This window comes from Gymnodraco acuticeps, unplaced genomic scaffold (genome assembly GCF_902827175.1).
Source record: "Gymnodraco acuticeps unplaced genomic scaffold, fGymAcu1.1, whole genome shotgun sequence".
NCBI classification, from domain to species: domain Eukaryota; kingdom Metazoa; phylum Chordata; class Actinopteri; order Perciformes; family Bathydraconidae; genus Gymnodraco; species Gymnodraco acuticeps.
The window spans coordinates 1,753,132-1,767,763 of record NW_022990764.1 but is presented as its reverse complement, the minus strand read 5'-3'; the positions used below and the strand labels follow the sequence as shown (position 1 = coordinate 1,767,763).

The 14,632-nt window shown below is 41.2% G+C and overlaps 1 protein-coding gene across 1 annotated transcript in view; it reads right to left on the bottom strand.

The window, feature by feature from the left end:
* Nucleotides 1-14,632, bottom strand: part of tanc1b (tetratricopeptide repeat, ankyrin repeat and coiled-coil containing 1b) — a 105,025-nt gene that overhangs the window by 34,554 nt on the left and 55,839 nt on the right. The window contains 2 exon segments of the mRNA XM_034232363.1: nucleotides 7,376-7,693; nucleotides 14,413-14,602. Coding sequence (XP_034088254.1) covers nucleotides 7,376-7,693; nucleotides 14,413-14,602 — 508 coding nt within the window.

Below are 14,632 nucleotides of genomic sequence, written 5' to 3'. Positions count from 1 at the left end.
AACCAGTATGACATTGTGTGTGTAAAACTAAAATACAATTTTTTGAGTAAGGATGGAACCTCTGCAAATTCTCTATAAAATGTAAGGCAACATATTTGGTTGCTACAACACAGATAACAGTATGAAACCCACTGCAATAGGTGTCAGGGCGATAGGGACAACTTCCATTATAACTTGATATCGATACGTCATGGTATATAATAATCACACATTAAGCAGATATTAGATCATGTGCTGTGTAAAAGATGGGACCTATGATCCTGAACATTTTGATGTCATAAAACTGGCAAAATAACATGATAAAGAGAGACAAATGGTAAAAATACTCAATTAACAGCCACCCATCCCTGTTAAAGATATCAGAAGGGGTTGGTGAATTGTCTGTGTTAAATACTTTAACATCAGCCCTCAAGCCCTTCTCTGACCTGTTAAGTCATTATGGTTTTAGCTTAAGAAGACTAAGTGCAAAGTGGCCTGAATACAAATTTGACGTGTTACCATGGAAACTTTTTTTTTTTAAAAGCAATGTTAGACTTCTGTGAAAAGTTAACATATTAAAGGTTCATTTTTTATTCTGATATCAAACTTTCAGTGCAGTCCTTTGATTATGAAACACTATTTTTTTAGTGCCACGCGTACAGGGGGCTTTCTTTCTTGTCCTGGGATAACATTACAACCCTCACTAGGTTTGGCAGACCCCAATGTTGGCACTAAACCAACTGCAACTCAACCATCTATGACCTGAAACAACCTGCTCAAACAATGGTGAAGCGTGCTGACTTGTGCACAGACAACAAGTACAAGCTACCTGAGAAATCTTAATAGCTAATAATGCTAACTGTATGTTTCCCATGTATCTTTTTCACCAAGTTAACCATCTTATTGATTAGCAGATATACAGTTATAAACCAATCTAGTGGACACATTTCGATCTGATGAAGTTATGGTATTGATTTTATCCTAAGGTTGAACAATTCATAAATATCAGTTTAAACGTCCATGGCATTTCATCCAAGTGTGATCGATATATTTCAGGCTGGAACAAAGTGGTGTACCTACTGTACCAATCAATCTGACACACATATAGACAGACCACGAGCGTGGCTAAAAGCATAATCTTATGAAAAAACAACAAACTGCCACAAGGTTAAAAGCACAATACAGAGAGTATATAAAAGCCAGTCTATACCTTTGCTAACTCTATGCCAACAAGAACCACAGCTAAGAAGAATAGAGACCTTGGATATTAAAATATGCATGCTGTCATAACAGTTACTAAGTTGCTTTACATCGATTACATCATTCTCAATAGCGGGTGCTGTCAGTCAAACATAGCCAGATGGCTCAGTGGTGGCAGAGAGGAGTGAGCTTACACATTGTCCCTTTGAGATTAGGCATTTGACAAGGTCTGATCTGTCAATGGAGTGCCACTGAGCAGCATTTTAAATGGCTTTGGGAAAAAAAGCAGATTGATCCCAGGATAGGTTTTTGTTTTGCTCCTGCTGTGACATAGAGGCATGCACAGTTATCTGAGAGTAGACATTTTAACAGATGTCACTGTGACCTTTTAAGAGAGCTAGACAATATGAATGAGCTGTCATTTTTTGTATTCTTTAAATCTTTATCAAAACCAGAGGCAGAGGAGAATAGTATGGCTACCTGAAAATCACACAAGATTGATAAAAACAGCTTCACAGGCCAGACATTTCACGAGACAAAATTGTCTCGAGTACATTCGTGTTTTACATTTCTGTAAAAAATGTAAAATCATGCCTCCCTACTCCAGTACTACAGAGACTATACCTTGTTTAATTTAAAAGCTGCAGTACTGACAGACATGATTTTTTTTCAAGAAAAAGACTGTCTGACCTTTGCAAACATCATTGAGTCACAGATTGTAGAAGAGGTAGAGATGACTTCAGTCTTTCTAATAAAATACAGATGGCTCTCAAACCTTACCATGTCACTGTTCTCCAAGGTTTTGATGAAGGAACAACATATCCTTGAAGTTGCTTGAAAATTGTCCAAGGACTTAGTTCAAGACCCATTCTAAAGAAGGACCTTGGATCCATTATAACAGAGCGTGAGTTTTGCCAGAAGAGCAGAGGATTTTGGATTAGAAACAAATAAGTACTGTACCTCCACATGGCTCAGACCACAAAGCTTTGTGGAATAACATCACAGCACTGATGCAATGCAGCACTACTCCTGAGCTCCAATGGCCCTGAGTCAACCACCGTGTCTGAGCAACCCGACTACAAGCAGCTCAAGCTAAGATTACAAAACCAGGAAATACCAGCGGCCACATTAAATATGGACCTTTGACTCTGTAATCGTTTAAAAAAGACAAAATTACAAATGTCTCAAAAACGTATTACCTGAATACAACTAAGAGTAAGGGTGGCATAGAGCGCCAGACACAATAAGGGCAATCTTGACAACCATTTTAAAGAAGCAAACTGTGTGTTTTTACATACATGAAAACAATTTCTGTGCTGCAAAATCTGACATTTGAATGTCTCAGTGTGGACGACAAAAGTGTATGTTGTTAATGTGTTGATCAGGTTGTGGAAGCAATTAAAAGTTACATTAAAATAAATTAAATAAGTTATTGTGTATCAAATTGAATTATTGTTAAGAAAGCCACACATTTTTAGCTAAAAATGTGATTTGTTTGTTGAGAGCATCCGCAGCAGGGTTTTAATTCTGAGCTGCAGAAAGAAAAGTGCATTAAGAACGGAGGTTAAATGTTAAATGAGTGTTTACTGCGAGAATATGAGAAAAACAAAATGATCCACAAAGTAGGGCTGCTCACACAGTTATAATCATAATAATCTTTAACCGGGTACATTTTAATATTAAGTGGATGATAAATGTCTGTGGTGGCTGTTGGCGTTGCCGTTGTGACAGCTTTTTAATGCTGCCTTGCGAGTTGAAAGAAAAATGTTCCTATGAAGAAAGGTGGCCAAGATGATTCCTTAGACTACCGACTAATGATGCAATTACCAACTGCTCGTAAAGAGACGTCTGAATTCAGCCCTGTTGGTGGTGACAGGTGGTGCAAGCCAACATTTGTGCAACTTGCCACAGCACATGCACGCTCTTCACGGTGCAGCTTGAGTTCCCACAGCAGCCCAGGGACAGCTCACCACAGTATGTGTGTTCACCAAGGCGGTGCAAATGACACTTCTAAGCAATATGCCGACATTCCTTCCTCATACATTGCTAACATTCTAGCGGCACAGACATACACTTGTTGATTGGCATGAGACAAAATCCACTTTGCCTGTAAGAAAATGTGGCTTTGTATATTTCAATGCTTTAGTTAAGCAAAAGAGGAACATACTGTATATATACCGCTCTGTTAGGGAGCATGATGAGATCCAAGATGAGATACGTCGTTATTGCTTCAGCATGTTGTAAGTCCACTTAATGGTCTCTGCATACTTGAATGCCAACAGGATGCCTCAAGAGATGACACACAACTTTAACTGGAGGAAGGAACCTTAAGATGTCAAAGTTCTTCACACTGTGCGCACACCTTGCAATAATCATGGTCGTTGGTACCTAGATCTCCTTTCACTCTTACAGGCCATCTTACTTTTACTTGTCAATAGGACCTAGAGATACGTGGCCTCCTATGAACTAGACTGTGTACTGTTTTAATGCAGATTTCAATGGTCTCAGATACTGACTCTCAATCTATGAGTATTGAATGAACGTTTACTGAATACAAATCTGAGAGTGTGACATGTTATTCAACCCCCAGCATTAAGGCATTGGGGGGATAAATGATCTGCTATCATTTAAAGTTCTGCATTGCCCTAAACGTCTTTGGATAAAGTAGAGGTATAGTCGCAGCAGACACCTCCTCATTATCTAATATGCTGGCATACAGAACCACGCAATAGAAAGCAGTTGCAGGAACACAGAGTGAATGCACTAATAATGAATAGATGCTGTTTCTTTTGGACAACAGGATCGAATCCTTTCAGCTCCTTCCTGCTTTATTATTTGTTTCTTTGTAAGCATTTTTTTTTGTAGAATACAATTTCCTTGAGCACCAAGTGAAAAATAAGCACTGTCCCTGGCACACCATGACACCAACACAGATTGGTTTGGGCCATAAATGAGGATGTCTCTCACCGTGCCCTTGGTGTCTTTTTCTCAGGGCTCTGTGACACAGCGTCAAATCTGAGGTGTGAATTCCGCAGGACCCTAAAGGACAACGGTGTATAACTATGACATCAGCCAATAAACACTTGGGAGGCGAGCACACTGGCACTCACACACATAAACAGGCAAATATGTCCTGGTCTGCTAGGTTTATGAGCCAGTGTGTCAGTGCCGTTAAGGTTTATGTCATCGGCAAAATAATGATGAGATATCAAAGGGGTATGGTCTCATGGAACAATAGAGCTACTGAAATGCAAATGGACGTGTATGTGCCACTTATGTCTGCAATAAATGCTCTTATTCAATTATAGGTTGGAGAAACATTATCCAAGTTTTGTGCAATAGCAGTAAAAAGTACATTTTGAGCTATGGCATGAATTCTGTGTCTGAGTGAAGGTAACCCACTGACCATCAACTATTTATTCTGCTTCGATCTCTTATTCCCACTTCATCTTACCAATAGATAGAGAACACTGCAAGGTCAATCTTAAACAACACAAAAACGGTGTCTTTAAATCGCATTACATTTATTTGGCTCGTGCTTTTTTCCGTGGCGATTCACAAAAGTTCACAAACAGGAACCTCAGTAAAATGTCACCGAAAACAGAGATAGAAAAAGAGAAAAACTATAAAGTAAAAGACCTGAGTGAATAGTTACTGTTTCGTAACAAGGTCAAACCCAGGGGAGGCATATTCTGCAGGAGCATTAAAGCATTTGATCTGCAACACATTGGCAGCTGCGGCATCCAGGTGAAACGGGGAAAACACTCTTTGAAACTGTCATATACTGAAGCAAACAAATATGAACCAAATACATTACCTCAATCTCAATCTTTAAGGTTGTTTTTTTCACTTTGCCCCTGCCTTTGCAATTTTCTGTGATTTCACTTTGGCAATGAAATAGTCTGCTTGTACAATGCAGTGTGAAAAGGTTAATCTGCTATACAAATTGTTTCTCACCTCCCTTGAAAAGTGCTTTTTTCATTAGGTGCACCAGTCACACAATATTAATGTTCTAGTCTACAGCTTCCATAACAAGCAAACTCATGTCCTTTACATTTATTATGCTTTTATTTCTAGTAGCCTAGCAGTAAGCACGTTCACAACATATCCCCAGATTGAAGGTAGAGCTGCAGACTTCATGGCTGGTGATTTCACAGTTCACTAACACATAAAATCCAACAACTGTTTTTAGTGAATCCTAATGGTAGGCTATAACACAGCTCAAAATGATGGTTCTCAAATACCACCTCAGCTATGGCATACGGTGAGGGCTTGATTACTGTTAGTCTTTGAATCTTCTCAACCAGCCTTTGGTCTTTAGTTTTAGAGGGAGATGTAAAACATTGCTGCGTGAGTTACAACAGGGCCAAGGTCAAAAGCAGCAACAACAGCGGGAGGTCGTGTGGGGGAGATGTAGGAATGGAAAAGGGGGGAAAGTGAGGAGCTGCGGAGGGATATCAACAACTGTGACAGCTGTGTGGATACGGCGAGCTGAGCCATAACACGGAGCTTCCAGGGCAGGAATGCAGAACAGATCAGCCAGACAGTGGTTTGTGCTCTGGTCCGCCCAGGCACCGCACACAACCGCTGCCTAATCCCAAACTTCTGCCTTGATACCCCACTCCTTGTTGTAAAGCGCAACCTGGCTTCTGAGAGAAAGCCTCATTCTCAGCCTCAGTGTGTCCTGTCCCTTTGCTTGGACTACAAATGACAGCACACTTGTCAGCCTCAGGCACAGGTCGTATCATAGCATAACAAACTTGAACTGACTGACAATGGGATAAAGAGAGACACCCAAGCACAGAGTCAGAGAATTCCTGTCAGAATAACAAATGTTGCTAGGCTGCTAGAAGAATGTTTGCCTTAAATGTTTCATGTAATGCTAAATGAACGCACGAGTCAATGAGGAAAGGTTTACACACACATTCCTCTACTTCAGGGGTGTCAAGCTGAGTTTAGTCCACAGCCACATTTGATCTCAAGTGGGCTGGACCAGTTAAATCATAGCATAATAACCTATAAAAAACTCACAATTGTTAAACTTTCTTAAAATGTGCAAAATTAATGAACTATCTTTTTACAAATGTATTTATTTGACATTCATTTCCACATCTGTGTAGTTATCCTGACCACCTGAACTGTAGTTACACACTAAAGCTGGAACTATAAAGGAAGAAGGTTAAGTTATACCCCTGCCTTGTAAATGTATCAAATATACAAAATACATTAAAGTTGGGAAAACTGCAGTTAAAGGTCACATGTCATGGCCCTTTCCACTGATCATAATTCCATTGTTGAGGTCTACTAGAATAGATTTATATTGTGCAATTTTCCAAACTCACATTGGTTTCTCATACAGCATCTCTGTATAGTATGTGTATTCAGCAGTATTCACTCTCTCCACTAAACGGCTCGTTGCAGCTCTTGCCCCCCCCTCCCTGTGAGCCCAGTGTGCTCCGATTGGTCGGGACCAGTCGGGACGTTGTGAATCGCGCTGAGCTCCGTGGAGGTGTGATTTCCTTGTTTAGCGATACACAGCGAAACACAGCTGAGCACACACAAAGTCACAGCCGAAGTAAAAACAATAAGTGTGGCTTGATATTGAGAAAGAAAAAGGTTGATAAACGCTGTGAGAATGGGTCTGCAGAGAGAATGGGTTTTCAGAGAGAATTTCACCGCGATCCCAACTGTCTGTTATCAGCCTGCAGCCAGGGAGGAGAAATCAGCTGAGCTGCCTGCACTGAGTGTGTGAGGAAGTCCGTGGATTGGTCAATTTGGACCAATCAGCGGGGGCTTAGCGTAACGGCTCCGCGGACGTAACGTAACGGCTCCACGGATTGGTCCATTTCTTTCCGGAAGAATCAAATGGACAGTGACGTATCTCCAACGAGGCGTTTTGGGGAGGTATTTTCTGTGTTAGAGTTTTACTCGCTACAGGGTGCACTTTGAGGGTTTTGACTCTGCACACCATTTACAGTACATGCATATAAACCTTCATAACACACAAGGGGACGGGGAATAACCGGAAAAGCATGACATGTCACCTTTAATGTCTTCTCTGTCATTTTTACACTTTGAAAAGTCATGACGCTGGCCGGATTTGACCCTCTGGCGGGCCTTCTGACACCCTGCTTTCCAGAATGTTTGACACCCCTATCTACCTCTTAAAAAACAAAATCACAAAGGCTTTCAGTACCTGCAACAGAGTTGGGCCTCGGCATCATGAGGGAAGAAGTGGTCTGAGATGAGTATGGAAATGGTCCCTCAGGTGAGCGACTTGGAGGCTTCTGTGCCCCTGCGGCTGTGTTGGACTGCTTCTGGTCTGTCCTGGAGGGAGTGTCTGCGGGCGTGGACGTGGCACTGTTGGAGTCTTCCTCGGCCACAGGAGAGCAGGTGTCAGCCCGCACACTCTGGGCCAGACCATGGCGCCCGCTGCCTCTCAGGCTGCCATCTTTACTCCACTCCAGGCTGGAGCCACTGCGGTCATCATTCTCAGAAGAACTGGTGATGGTGGCTGAGGGGAAATAAAACAGTGCGGGGAATTAGAGCAAGTGAGGGAGGTAAGATGCTCTTTGTGGGCTATGAACATTTATCTGTCTTCATCTCTAATCTCTGTAATGGAGCTTTTAACTTAGAATAACGCCCTGCTTTTTCTCATTGCCCTTCTTTAAATTCTTCACCACCTGACGTCATACTAATGGAGACAGTAATGAAAACTGGAAAGACTTTTAGAACGAATTTCCTGAGCCTAGAAACCTTGAATGTCCTTTAATTTTTTTCACCAATTATCTTTTGAAGGAAACAGTGTAAGACTACCGAACTATAACACAAAATTCACACTAAACATATTGAAGAGTAGAGTGAAGAACTATGATAATAAACTATTGATGAGACCCGGGAAGAGCCCATTGACTGAAAGGGTAAACAATGCAGAGGATTGCTTGAAGGAAGATTTGCATGTTTAATGGGACTTTTTGGAGGGAGAAGGGCTCTTTTCATTTAACATTTTGAATGGGATTTTGTGGGGATTTTTGGATGGGGGGTGCATTTTTGTTCATTTTTTAATGAGTGGGGTTGGGGGGATGAGTAATATTTAACTCAACATTCCTGTTTTCGTTCTTCAATGAAACAAATAATTGTTCAATAAAATAATTAAAACTTGTTCCGTTCTACTTGAAAAAGAAAATCTGTTGAAATGTCATGTTTTTTGTTTGATTTTGCATCGAATATTTCCAAAATTCCCCAGCTTAACTTCCCATTGAAACTTTCCGGAAATTTACCGGAAATGTTCCGCCCCTTTGCAACCCTAAATAACAGTCATCCTGATGTTTAAGAGGATACAGGGATTGCTTACTTGTCTCAAAGAATATATATTTATTTATTAAAACTGTGTGGAAAGCTTATAATTTTACCAAACTAAGAGCTGGTTATGCTCACTGCTACAGGGATCTTTCTTCAGGCACGTCATGCAGAAACTCCTCTGGGAGCTATCTTGTAAATGCTAAGACTTCGCAAAATCGCTCAAATTCCACAAAGCAGCTTTTAACGAAGTACAGAGCCAAATTAATGTGGTTTTGGAATCTGTGTCAGAGTCAAACTTCAAAGAACAGGGAACATGAATTGCTGGCTGGAATCTGACTTGTGGACACAACAAAGCTTTGTTCTCTGCCATGTCTGCTAAATGTCTTATTAAGGCCGATGGGTGGGAGGTCGACCAATGTCACATTGTGTCATTCTTTCACAAAAAAAAATGTCTGCAGTAGCTTTACAACAAGATATTGTGCATCACACAACAAGAAACGTGATTATGTCAAATCCTGGTCTCCATGCTGGAAGATACTGTATCACAGCTTCCATAAATGTTTTAGAAGCTAGCTATGATGACCTGCAGGTCCGCTACAACTCTGACTACTTTTAAATCCAGGCTGAAGACTTTTCTTTTTGTCGCTGCTTTTAATTGAACTATTCATATCTTAGACTGCACTGTAACTTTTATCCATGTACTTTTGCTTTTAATGTTTAATTGACAGCACTGTAACTTTTATCCATTTATTTTTTCTTTTAATGTTGATTTTATTAGCTTTTCTTTTTAATGACTGATTTTAAATGCCATTTTCTTAATCTCTTTCATTTTTTGTAAAGCACTTTGAATTGCCTTGTGTTGAAAAGTGCTATATAAATAAACTTGCCTTGCCTTGCCTTGCCTTGCCTTGCCTATGATCTTGCTCTGGGGGAAGAGACTGACTGACTCATGGTAATCAGTCTCTGCATTACTAATAATTCCAGATTGTTATGTTTTATCCAGCTTTGGCTCTCATTTCTTTTTACTGCAGAACAGTCATGTCAAACGGTTACCCAAATAGGCATAACATGTTTGAAATCCTACAAGGATATTCACTTTTTCAGTATTTGGAAATTATTTAAGTTCAACCAAGGAAAGCTGCCGGAAGGTTTGTGAGAAGAAACAGCAGGCGGATTAATACATCAATAGACAACATTGTATTTCTGCCAGCTTGTGTAAATCCCCAGATGTCTTACAGGGCTATTACTACAGATATAATATAACGTCAAACTGTCACTGCAATGCTCTCTCACAGCTCTATAAGAAATAACTGGCACATGGTTAAGGCTGAATACAACCTGACTCAAATTCTAATCATTCCAACAAAGATATCCACTGGGTTTAACAAAAGGATGAATGAGTGACATGAAGCATGTCATAATTGTTTAACTGAATCACAGAGAGTGCACATATGCCACCATTCTCGGATTGTAAATTAGAAATAGAAGAGTGTCATGGAAAACTCTCAGTTGTATTGTGCAGGATAAATGCCAAAAAAGAATAAAAGATTACTCCACACGGAATCGGCTCAAGAAACATGTCCGTCCACACATGACCGCTCGATCCGCTGGAGACGCTGTAGTACATATGCCGGGCCTGTAAGTGGCGCTGTACTTCCGCCACAAAATACAACGAAAGCAACGAAGAAGACCCCCCGAGCATGGTTGCCCTTCTGTTTATTCTCCGCGGTGGATTTAGCAACATGTAGTTCATGTAGTTCTCCATGTCCACTTGTTGGTGATGGTTGTGGTAGAGGAGCTGTAGATTTTGCACTAACATCTGTAGCATGGTCAGTAGCACGAAAGCAACCCTGTGATCCGCCATTGTTGTTGTTGTTGGCGAAACACATCAGCAATGACGCGGGTGACGCGGGGGTGAGCAGCAGAGGTGGGGAGAGGCGGGGCTATGGCGTTATCGTTATCAGGAAATGATCGTATAGGACGTACACACAGAGCCGTTTGGCCCCCCCAGAGCGCTTCGTCCGAAGATCTACCCACCTTGGGAGACATTATCGTTTGAGGGCTCCGTTTCCGCGGTTCCGTTACGGCCTCGTGTGGACGAACCGTCCATACGATAGAGAACTGTAGCGGATACAACCCGTTTCGTCTCCGTGTAAACGTGGCTTAAGGTGGGTTCCTCACGCTCCTAAATCAACTATTGATTCCCTGTGCCTACTTTCCTACTGGATCTGACCTGGCTCATCACTGGCATTCCTAGTGTAGTTACTGAATATATCGGCAACAGTTGGTTTTAAACAGCAGCAAAGTTAGTTTGACAGACATTCTACATCATGTTATATGGGTTCAAATATATATATATTTATTGTGGACAAAATTGTAGACCTGCACCAGGCTGGGAAGACTGAATCTGCAATAGGTAAGCAGCTTGGTGTGAAGAAATCAACTGTGGGAGCAATTATTAGAAAATGGAAGACATACAAGACCACTGATAATCTCCCTCGATCTGGGGCTCCACACAAGATCTCACCCCGTGGGGTCAAAATGATCACAAGAACGGTGAGCAAAAATTCCAGAACCACACGGGGGGACCGAGTCAATGACCTGCAGAGAGCTGGGACCAAAGTAACAAAGGCTACCATCAGTAACACACTACGCCGCCAGGGACTCAAATCCTGCAGTGCCAGACGTGTCCCCCTGCTTAAGCCAGTACATGTCCAGGCCCGTCTGAAGTTTGCTAGAGAGCATTTAGATCAGGGGTGCCCACACTTTTTTGGCTGGTGAGCTACTTTTGAAATGACCAGCTCACCGAGGTCTACCAACCAAAAATAAAATCCCACATTGCAAGGGTTGCTGAATAACACGTTTTATTTATACATGGGATAACTACAATAGGGCTGCAACAAACGACTAATTTGATAATCGATTAATCTATCGATTAATGAAACGATTAATCGACTATTCGGACTATTACTGTATGCCTTGCACAATTTCTCAAACGCTCTTATTTATCAACTTTTAGATTTAGCTTGAGGTTGTTTTAGGCATGTGGAAACTAACAATGAAGACAATAAAGCTGAATACTTGATTCAAAAATACATATATTATTAAATTAACTTAACAAATTGTTTACAAAATTAACATTGCTTTTTATTTTTAAATCAAATAAATAATATTTCACATCAAAAGAAACAACAATGTTTTAACACATCATATTAAATAATCTGATGACAGAACTGTAAACTGATTCCATAACAACATTCAAAACCCAACTCAAAACCCACCTGTTCAAACTGGCATTTTCTTTATAATCTGTACCCTGTGTCCCTTTGTGTCCTTTTGTAGTCAATTTCCTGTTGTTTGTCTTGTCTTACCCCGGCTGATACTTCACTAAATCCACTGTTTTAATTTGTAAGGTAAAATTGTAAATGTAAATTGTAAATCTGTAACCTTGTAAGGTGTCCTCGGGTGTTATGAAAGGCGCCCCCCAAAATAAATGTATTATTATTATTAAACAGAATAGCTGAAACTTTAACAAAATAAAGAGTAACTCTGTTACCTCTATCATTAACCCATGTTTGTATACTTGAGTTAACTCTGTGTGTTGCTGCTAGCATACATAACACCTGACGTGAAAAAATTACTCGTGGATGGGGCTACAGAGCTACTAGAAAGACAGTCGAACCCGGTGCATTCCTCCGTCTGAATGTGGAGCACTTTTGCTAAATGTTTAGACAAATTACTCCGCCCTTACATGCTAAACACTCTTGGCAACGAGCATTGTCCACCTCAAGACGGGTAACATTTAACCACACCATCCCCGCCGTGTGTTGCTGCATGTAGCAGCTGCGTGTGTGTAAACTGCCCCGCCCCCTCGCACACAGACGGGGGAGAGAGATCTCGTCTCGATTGGAAAGATAAAAAATACACCGACCATAGTCGCATTGTTAGAAACGAGTTGGCGACACTAAGACTGCGAGATAATGTTTGTGTAGCAAATGCAATAATACATGACCTTTCTCTTTCTCAACTCGCTACTCTGAGGGAAGTCGCTGTCATATGCCTTGTGAACACTTCGATAATGCCTCTCCACGTTACCTTTCTTTGGCAGAGCGACGCTTGCTTTACAAATAAGGCAAATAACCTTTGAATGTGACATCACAAACAAATATTCTTCCTCCCATTCTGGGTGGAAGTGGTATGTCTTTAGCTTCTTGCTCGGTCCCGCACTCATTTTGTTGTTTGTCTCTTTAACTTAATTTGAGTTTTCCCGGCACTTGACTGATTTTGTATCGCTTTGCATTCTGGGTTAACAGACTGGAAAGCGATAGGTCGCTTTTTCTGTCAATCAAGTAAACTCCTGAATTAAGTGGCAGGGAGGCCAAGGGAAGAAGGATCAAAACCTGTTTTGTCTATTTTAACGGAGCTGGATTTTTTTTAATGAATGAATCGCCATCTACCAGCATTGCCCCCGCGGTCGACCGGTCGACGTACTGGGCACCTCTGATTTAGATGATCCAGAAGAGGATTGGGAGAATGTCATATGGTCAGATGAAACCAAAATAGAACTTTTTGGTAAAAACTCAACTAGACGTGTTTGGAGGAGAAAGAATGCTGAGTTGCATCCAAAGAACACCATACCTACTGTGAAACATGGGGGTGGAAACATCATGCTTTGGGGCTGTTTTTCTGCAAAGGGACCAGGACGACTGATCCGTGTAAAGGAAAGAATGAATGGGGCCATGTATCGTGAGATTTTGAGTGACAACCTCCTTCCATCAGCAAGGGCATTGAAGATGAAACGTGGCTGGGTCTTTCAGCATGACAATGATCCCAAACACACCGCCCGGGCAACGAAGGAGTGGCTTTGTAAGAAGCATTTCAAGGTCCTGGAGTGGCCTAGCCAGTCTCCAGATCTCAACCCCATAGAAAATCTTTGGAGGGAGTTGAAAGTCCGTGTTGCCCAGCGACAGCCCCAAAACATCACTGCTCTAGAGGAGATCTGCATGGAGGAATGGGCCAAGATATCAGCAACAGTGTGTGAAAACCTTGTGAAGACTTACAGAAAACGTTTGACCTCTGTCATTGCCAACAAAGGGTATATAACAAAGTATTGAGATGGACTTTTGTTATTGACCAAATACTTATTTTCCACCATAATTTGCAAATAAATTCTTTAAAAATCAGACAATGTGATTTTCTGGATTTTTTTTTCTCATTCTGTCTCTCATAGTTGAGGTATACCTAGGATGAAAATTACAGGCCTCTCATCTTTTAAGTGGGAGAACTTGCACAATTGGTGGCTGACTAAATACTTTTTTGCCCCACTGTATGTCTGCTATATGCTTCAGTTTTGCATCATACTGTACAGTTGCCTCGAGTAAAGTATTTGTGCAGTACAGCGCAATCGCATATTATATGTTCACCTATATATTCCTATCTCCGGCTTACATTTGGCTGAGTCTAAGCTGAAAGCTTATAGGTCTGACAAATGTCTCTTTTAAACAAATGCCTATTTACAATCAGTGCCGTTCACACTAACACATTGTGCGTGAGTATCTTTATGACCTGACAAAGGAGTTGGATGCATTGCTACCCTATAAAACATTTCCAAAGCTGATTTTATGCAATTATTTTTAAATCATTCATTGTATGCAACCATGCTTTCTAGCTACAAATCAGTTTCACTGCGTCTTTGGCACATGTTTGTCTCAATCTGCACATTACCGCAATCAAAAGATTAAAACTTGCAGCAAGGGTGTGTCGAACACGAATCAAACAAAACTGGGACTTTCTAATGAATGATCAGTCTTTATTGCTACATTTAGTCAAGAACAGGGTACCTCAAAGTAAGGACATTGGTACTAGTTCCAGTTTTTACAACACCATACACGTTTCTATTTGCTTGATATTAAAGAGTTGGTTATTTCTTACCTATGATGCCACTGTCTTTGCTCTCAAGTGTGGAGCTGGGGCTAGTGATGGTCCCACAGGGGCTGGAGCGGCTGAGGGGGGGGCGGCTGGTCGTGCTGTTGAGCGTGGAACATGGGCTGTCAGTGCAGGGAGACGCCGTGCTGCTGGTCAGAGTGGAGCAGGGGCTGATACCCTGGCTAGTTATAGAGCACTGAGGGAGAAGAAGGATAAAATAAAGGGT